This window comes from Cibotium barometz, chromosome 20 (assembly GCF_041138505.1).
Source record: "Cibotium barometz isolate CiBa-2024 chromosome 20, ASM4113850v1, whole genome shotgun sequence".
NCBI classification, from domain to species: domain Eukaryota; kingdom Viridiplantae; phylum Streptophyta; class Polypodiopsida; order Cyatheales; family Cibotiaceae; genus Cibotium; species Cibotium barometz.
Genome location: NC_141065.1, coordinates 17,585,766 through 17,594,960, shown reverse-complemented (window position 1 = coordinate 17,594,960; position 9,195 = coordinate 17,585,766). Strand labels below are relative to the sequence as shown.

Here is a 9,195-nt window from a genome sequence, read left to right as displayed (position 1 = left end):
CATTCACACATGTGTACACACAACCACACACATACATGTGGAGGGGTGTGTATATGTGTATATGTGTATGTGTGTGCGTGTGTGCGTGTGTAAGTTTCTATGTGTGTGAGAGTGTGTATATGAGACGGGTGTGAGAATAGAGTGTGTATGTAAGAGAGTGTGAGAAGAGAAAGAGTGCATGTGCATGTGTACGCGTGAAAGAGGGTTCTCTATACATGTGATAGAGACATGTTTGTAATTAGGCTTCATCCTCCATAGGATTAGATTAACTTAAGCAATGTATTTAGGATTAGCTGTAGCTTTTATAGCTCCCATAAATCTTGTGAGCTCACTGCCCTCCCAACTCTTAGTGGTCTTATGATCCTTAAGAATGAATGTGAGAGACACACATAGATACACATCTATGTGAGCACTCGAACAACTCGTTGAGTTACTATACTAGAACCCAGCTCATTGTGTTATTATATGGACAAGAGCACTAGAACACATGATAGCATCAAACTTGACGCAGACATAAAATCAATTTAATCTCTACCATGCTCAGCATTCATGTACCTAGTGGTATGTCATGGTTGCCAAATATGTTAACATGAAAATTAAGAGAACCAATCAGCAATTTCAAACTCACTAGGTGCAGAGGTAATCAAACATTGTTGAAAATCTGACTTACATCACAAACAAAACTCCTGCCAAGTTAGGAAAAGTTGATTCTTCCAGACAGTGAAAGGTTACTTGTAACCAAAAAGAGCCTATATTGATAGACCCATGCAAAAGTCAGGTACACTCCTCCTTATCCAAGCTCCTGTCGGGGGTTTCCACTTGAATACACCATATCCATGCACACATTCTAGGGTAGAAGAGGTATATTTTAAAGCTGTAACCACTTTTGAACAAGAGACTGCCATAGCCTAACTACACCAGTGCAATGCTGCTCTCACCCCCTGGTGGCTTCCTGATGCCCCCCACGCAATCGCGCCCCACTGGCTTCTCGTCAGCAAAGATATCACTCCCACTCATTTCTCTCAGCTTGGCCACACTCACAGGCTTCTCAGAAGTGCTAGATGGAGAATCTCCTTTGAAGATGTTGTTCCCTGTCAACTCTGCCACCTTCTGATCATGCACTTTCCGTGCAGTCATCTCTGTAATTTCCTGTCCAAATGTGATCTGGCTCCGTCCTCCTGCAGGCTACATACACAAAAAAGCCAATTTTTTGCAGGTCAATCGTGGCAGTTCTCAAATTCAAAATGTAGCTCGTTTCAGAATAATGCATGCTTGGCTTACATTGGAGACTTTAACAGAAGTGCGAACATTCCGAGGTGCTGGTTCTGCTGGCCCCTTCATGTCTTTCACCTCCTCTCGCACCTCCAAGTTACGATTAAGAGAACGCGGGGGCACATCCGGAGGAGGGCCAAAAATATCACTGCCAACCAGCTCCTTTGCCTTGGCTGTTGAGAATTGCCTCCTTACATGGATATCTGCTATGGTCTCCTGGCTGCCACTTAGCTCACGCTGTTTAGCTACCTCAGGTAATGAGGTGGGTTTTTTTGGTGAAACACTCCCATCCACACCGAAAGATATTTGACTTACACCGCCTGCAGGCTGTCACCACAACTATTAAGCCAGTACAAGCCTCATTCAATCCCTACTATTTGAAAGCATATACCTATGTTTAGATTTTTTGTTGTTCAAGCCAGGGTCAGAGACGAGTGGGCTCGTTCTGAGACTCAAACAGAGAAATGCTTTTGTCATTAGCTTCGTTGTCCCCAGTCTCAAAGGCTGTTTCGCTACTTCCTTAAGGCATTACCCCGGAAGACCCAAGAGCTGGGCATGACAGCGAAAAAGTACTCCTGGAGGAGCCCAAGTACTGTGGGACTTGCCACTTGGCACACCCACTAAAAACTCTGTATACCTGGCGGATTTCTGGATAGGAATTACCCTACCCAAGTTGGGCGTTGGCTCGAAGTTAATTCAATCTAAGATGAGGAGAATCATATTTGAATTTGCATCATTAGTTTCAAACCTGATGAACCCGCACACTCAGTCGTTCTGGAGTGGATGCACCATTTACTGAATCCAGACCGTCACTTGCAGATTCGCTTCCAAAAATTCCACTTCCAGTCATTTCCCGTCTCTTGGTATCAGAACCAGGTCTCCTGGTGTACCAAAGCACCTTTGAAAGATTGATTTCTTCAAAATGTGGCAAAAGACTACCTACGATGCCACTTAGACAACACAGATGGTAATTACTCTACCTTTTCAGCATAGCATCAGTTTCCTCTGGAGTCAGATGGTCCCCAAACGAGATTGTGCTCACACCACCTGCCGGCTGCATTTTCACCATGAAGGTTAGTGCATGCAAGCAACGATCAAAACCTCAGAATAACAACAGCACACAACTGAAGACATGCTATGGGCAATTCCCTCACCTTACAAATTCTTTATGGACTTAAGAGTGCTCAACAAACATACACCAATGGAAAGTTCAGATTAGTTCCCAAACTTAAAAAAAAGAAAGAAAGAGTGCAATCTAGACTCCATGAGAATCTTCTCAAAGCTTCATCAACTCCATCATGCATAGCACAGACTACGTACCATGGCATCCCCATTCATGTCATCAGTGCCGAAGGGTAGGTGCAGATTCATGCATAAAGACATGTCTAACTCTTCATAGACAAACCAATGGTCTCTGGATCTTCAAGCTGTGGTGATCTTAGGGTCATCTTAGATAGACTGGCATCAGGGCGATGAGGGCAACACCTGCTGCAGCAATAGACCAGTCTACATGGGAACCCTAGCCATGGACACTTCGAACATGAAAATATTTCTCCCCGTGCAGATTTCAAGATTTCAAAGCCATGGTGAATACTTGACACATAAACAGCATTCTCCTGTCTCACTGTAACACTGCATCCTGACAACATCCAGGATGTAAGAAGGAGACGTACCTGATGCATACGAATGGTTGGGCGCCCAACTGGGCTGCCATTGGCGCTTTCATCACCGCCAGAAGCAAATGCATTGCTCTCTATGGTGGCCGAGACGCGGATAGGGGCGCGGATGTCGCTCGCATCAGGACCCTCTGACCAACTGAAGAGATCGAAGGTCGAAGGTCCTCCTGGGGGTGTGAGACCCCGTCGCGCAGGGCTGCTGTCTACCGGCATGGCTTAAGAAAAAAACAAAGCGCTAGGGCTTGATGAAACAGAGCTAGGGTTTGATGATGCAGTATGGAGCTATGATTTCATCCAGTAAGGGCGAGCTCGGGTTTCATGCGGCAGGGGTGAGCTAAGGATTTCGTACCGCAGAGGCGAGCGAGAGTCTCATGCAGCGGAATTTCATGAAGCAGAGATCCGAGAAGAGCCAGGGTTCCATGAAGCAGAGCCCGGCTAGGGTTTTAGGATTTCATGAGGCAGCGATCAGCTTGGGTTTTACAAAGCAGGAAAGAGAGAGAGAGAGAGAGAGAGAGAGAGAGAGAGAGAGTTTTTTATAGAGATGAGATGAAGCTAGGCTCGCATGAAACAGAGATGAGATGATTCAGAGGTAAACTAGGGTTTCAGGGAGCTGGGAAAGGTACGGTTTTCGAAATTTGGCTGAGAAGTATGTCTCGCAAAGGGGTTACTGCTGCTCCATGGACTTGATCTCTGCGATCGAAAGCTTGTGTGGGGTGAGCTTCTACACAGCGTTGAGGGAGTCTGGTCACACTGAGTGACAACAATGTGGATTGGGAAAAGCTGAGAATTGCATGACATGGAGTCTGGATAGAAAAGAGGTGGCAGATGGAGTAAGCTGGCAGTGGAAAGGTAGGGGCACAGGCACAAAAGTGAAGTCAGAGAGGTGGGGGGAGAGAGAGAGTGTGTGTGTGTGACAGAGCGAGAGTGTATGTGTGTAGTCAAACACAGAGACAGAGAGAGAGAGAGAGAGAGAGAGAGAGAGTGTAAGAGAGAGAGAGAGAGAGTGTGTATGTGTGTAGTCAAAGAGAGAGAGAGAGAGAGAGAGAGAGAGTCTGTTTTGGAGAGAGAATGTGTGTGTAGTCAAAGAGAGAGAGAGAGAGAGGTGGAGTGTGGACATTTGTGTGCTGCTTTGCTTCTCTGACAGTGTATAGCTGGCCTGCATGTGATGCCTTGAGCAGCCCCCTGCTCTTTTTGCATCTAGGAATGCTCAAAAGCATAATGAATCAAGGCTCCTCTACCCTTGACTCACCTAGAAGAGAAATCTTTACTTCTCAAGCTCATTGCAAGTGAAGCCCACCCTCACACATTTTGAGACCATGTTGAGGTCCCCAACCAAGTGTGCTCACACCTAGGAGGGATAGAGAGAGGGGTAAGCCTACCAGAAAAAGAACGGCCCCTAAAGTTGGACCCCAAACACCCCACCTAACGCCCAAAATAAGATACTACAATACGAATCCAAAGACAAGGGAGAAAAAATTTCGTGGAATCTTGGTGAGGAATGGTGAGATGGCTAGATTTGATCGGTCAAAAACTGAGTTTTCCACTACTTTCGTGCTCACCAATGATTCTTCTCATAAGTGACTAGCTTGTTTACTAACGTACCATGGTGGATTTACTCCAACCTCCCGTGTGAGACAGAACTTTCAAAAACAAGATTTCATGACTACTGTGTCAGTGCAAAAAGGGTTGTGTCATTTGTGCTTTTATTAAAGTAGTAAACTGTAGTCAAAATTGGTTCTTATAAATGTACTTTTACAATTTAAATAAATAAGTTTTGTAGCTTTTATATATGTCTATATATATATATATATATATATATATATATATAAAAGAATAATGCACATAAAATAATCCCAATATATGAAACAACATAATCAAATGCATATCATGTAATTGTTAAAAAATGTTCTTCAAATTTCACTAATTATTATTATGTATATATATATATATATATAATCTAAAATTTTGTTTAAAAATACATAATTTATTACATACAAATACATATGTAATATTAAATATAATCAAATTATAATTACTTTTTATTTAAATAGAACACAATGAACATAATATGGGGTTTCTTTTTCTTTTTCTTTTTGGGGAAATTGAAATTAGTATTAAAATAAGGAGAGATACATAAAGCTTTTTATACAAAAAAACTTTTCTTCAACTATAGACTTGTAGCAAAATATACAAAAAAAACTATATTTTAGCTTGCATCTCCACTAGAGCCAAGATATACTGTCTTTTAGAACCTGCAAACTATCATTGTGCAAGGTTTGAGGAATTCTTGAACTGTGTGGAGATTACTGACTTGGAGGGAGGCCAATCAAATGATCAAGATGGAAGTTCATTAAAAGTCATAATTTTGTTATTATTATGCATTTATTTATGAAGGGAGAAAAGGGGTGTTTGTAATTATTTGATATCTTTAGTTTAAAAACCCACTAGTATGGGCTACGATGAAGACCTACTATGGAATGCTATGTGGACATTTTTTCCATGCACTCAAATTGTTTATTATAGATCTTTTTCTAATATTGATATATGTCTGTGTTGGCTCTATGATCCTATACGTTTATCTATACACGGGTCACACCATTGTAATATTGATATACCTGTGTGATGGCTTTATGACCCATATGCCTATCTATACATGGGTCACACCACTATAATATTATATGCACTCAAATTATTCTCCTATTATGACTACACCTAATCTGATACACTAAAGATTCTAGAAGGCAAAATAGATTAAATAAAACCTTTTTTCCTTAAAGCTTTGAATTTCCACCCAATGACAAGGCAAGATAGATTAAATGAAACCTTATTTTTCTATGGCCTTAACTTCCTAGCCAATGATGAAAGAGCGTCCAACTCACCTACATAGGAGGGAGTAGGCTTGGGCTACCAGATAGGACAAGACACCAGTCATCTGCATTTACAACCACCCTTCAAGCCACCCTTCAATCAAACAACATGTACTACACATGCGATCATCATAACTCTGGTTACATTTCTTGTGAAAAGTTCCAAGTGAAAATGGTGTAAGATAAAATGCATGATCCCTTTAGATATTTGCTTTAAACCAATCGATTAATTTCCATGAAAATGTCTTCCAAGAGCATATTATATCTTTTGCCACTATTAGGATCTTCAAGTTATGTGTGCATATTACCTCTAGATTTTCCACCTATTTGTTATAAACTTTGGACAAGGAAACTTTTGCTCCCATTATATATTCCCACCCATTTTAAAGTCTGGACAATGAAACTTTCAAAGAGAAAGTCTCATGAGGCTTTGTTCAGGATAAGAATCATGAATCACTAGCTATGCACGTGCCTCATTTTTGAAACCCCTTCACTTTTCTCAAAGGGTACCCACCACAAGTAGGTGAACTAAAATTAAATGGGGGGTAATCGACTACTCTTCACACGGTCATTGTTGGGCATATCCAAATCTAATTAATTTTAAACTTGCCTTATTGTAAACTCAAAGTTTTCGACTTCATTCGTTGGGGTGCATGTTCATCGATTGGACATTGCAACAATCCCTCAAACCGGGCTTTCATCTCCTAGTAGGTAAAGGAGAGAGACCCTTATGCACCACCACAAGCACGACCACCCCCCCTTGGACACTACAACAAACCCTCAAACCGGCTTTCATCTCCCTAGTTTGTGGCCCTAAAAGTACCAACCAGGGGAGATGACTACGACAAGGTGCCACTCTAGCCTATGTATGGTTCTTGAACTTCCCATGTTAATAATCCGAGACACCTTCCAACCATTTCATGATTGAATTGCCTCCAATATCCTCCTCCATTAGATTCATGGCGAATAAAAGAGCGAGGACTACAAGCCTGAGCTTTGATACATTGTGAGAAGTCACAACAATGCTGCTAGGTCCAAGGATAATCTAGGCTATTAGGATGACCAGACAACGCACCACCACCAGCGTGACCCCCCTTGTGCACTGCAACAAACCCTCCAGTCCTTCTCTCCTCCAGATAGAGGATTTCCTCTTTCCTTTTTAAAGCAATCTCATGGGGAACATAGAGCAATTATGAATAATTTAATCTTTCCCAAATGCACCCTCCTTTCCTCTAGGGAAAGGATTCCCTCTTCCCTTTCCCTACTAATCCATAACAATATCATGGGGAACATAGAGCAGTGAATGACTTGATTTTTCCAAGATGCACCGTCGCTAGATATCCACGATGTAATAACACATCCTCTTTTGGTGATTTGTTGAGTGGGATAGCCAAAATTATATGCTTTTTGATGTGCGAAAGAACATCCAATTTTTTAGCTTAATCCTCTGTAATCATTAAACACCATTACGATTTTATATCACATAAACGATATTGAATTGATTATTATTATTTGATTAATAAGTGTTGCTTGGAACGCTGCCAAGGTGTTGTGCAATGCTCCTAAGGTTGAAAATTAATAGTTGCTCAAAACTCTGCCAAGGCTGAAAAGGTTTAATTGTGGTCATTTTTTGGTGGGGACTGTGGGCTTCCTATTACTTCAAATCTGTATTACATTGCAGCAATGCAATTTTTTCAAATATTTAAATAGAATGATAATATACTCATCATTTTTTATTGAATTAACGCATTTTTTACATAGAAATTCAATTATGTGAAGGCCATTTTACTCAATATATTTATTTTTCATCATTTGATACTTTTAAAATAGTATGTAAGGATGGAATTTGCCATAAAACCTCTAGTTTCTAAGTGTGTTAGCTTCTAGGTCATCATATTTGTGAACCCTCGTGATTCAAACGGATCCATGCAAATTGTATAAAAACAATGATGTGAACACCTTGATATTTTATGCCTTTAGCTTCAATCGAAGATTTGTAGAGAAGGTCACATTGTTGTTGGCTCACTTTATTAGGGGCACAAGTGTAAAAGTTTTAGCACCTATTCCCTAATTGTCTCCTCTACCCTAGTCCCCTATGAATGCCAATATATTAAATTATGTTATAGGGAAGCCTCCACACATCTACAAGAGTCATCTCCATATAATTACTATTTATATGTTCAAGTACCAATGGACAACTTATTATATGTGTGCATGATGGCTATGTGTGTGTGGCCTAAGTATGCCACTTCATTATTATATGTCGTCCCATCTGGTTAATATCATCTGGTTAATATGTTCAAGTATAGGAGCGTATATGTGTGTGTGCCCTAATTATGTCACTTCATTGGAATGCCCTTGAAGGCCATCGGTCCTCTAAGGGTTGCAATGATCATGATGTTGCTATTTTTTGTGATAGAAGGGGAGGGGTTCAAAAGAGAAAAGAAAAGGTGTTGTATGTGGTCATACTTACGTAAGCTCCACAACCTTTGCACAATCTAACTCTTCTAAGAACTCAATACTTTTTAGAGGAAATGTCTAAAGTTTCATATTAAAAGAGTTAAATATATTGACACAAAAATATATTGAATATAAATCAACACACAAAAAACATATTCACTACATTGACCTGTACATGACTAAAGATTAAAATGATAATCTAAGATACAACCACCACCCTTTGCATTATTGGGTTCTCTCTCTCTCTCTCTCTCTCTCTCTCTCTCTCTCTCTCTCTCTCTCTCACACACACACACACACACACACACACACACACACATTTCTCCCTTTGGCAATCTATCTATAGCAACCCTCTATTTGAATAGATACCAACTTGAATCCAAGAAACATTTCATTTTGTATGTGGTTCTTAGAAAGAGCCCGAGTAGATGGATGCATTCACTTGTATAATTTATCAAAAGTGTACATGATTTAATATTTGTGGATATGCCATAAATTAATCTAGAAACCAAGAACTAATGGTGTAGGACCAATGAATTAGCTACCCCCTCAAAACCACTTTTCACGAAGCATATAAAGGGTAAGAACCTATGCAATTGAAAGTTGTCCACCTATTTATAATAAAGTTAAGTATCTACATGTATTTTATCCCTATATAAGATGTTAAGTATGCTTGGGTTTTTCCGTCAGGATACTAGAAGAAGGTGTAAATCAGCTAGCCAAATTTTCTTATCTATGACATTTAAGACCCTCCTTTTTTTTAATGAGAGAGGTTCAAGATTTCAAATAACCTAGGATCCAACTAGGAACACTTGCCTTATCAACAAATCAAACCTTCTACACATTTTTTTTAAAAAAGAATAAGAACCTTAAACCCCCTAAAAAGAATAAGAACCTTAAACCCCCTAAAATTCTACATT

The 9,195-nt window shown here is 40.2% G+C and overlaps 1 protein-coding gene across 1 annotated transcript; it reads right to left on the bottom strand.

Annotated features, from left to right (window-relative positions):
* Positions 1-630: 630 nt before the first annotated feature.
* Positions 631-3,861, bottom strand: LOC147627603 (hematological/neurological-like protein). The gene is made up of 5 exons (XM_086814510.1): positions 2,946-3,861; positions 2,253-2,326; positions 2,021-2,153; positions 1,282-1,599; positions 631-1,185 (listed from the first exon to the last, which is right to left on the bottom strand). The coding sequence occupies exons 1-5, from the start codon at positions 3,159-3,161 to the stop codon at positions 913-915; spliced, it is 1,014 nt and encodes a 337-aa protein (XP_086670636.1). The 5' UTR covers positions 3,162-3,861; the 3' UTR covers positions 631-912.
* Between the last annotated feature and the right edge of the window lie 5,334 nt (positions 3,862-9,195).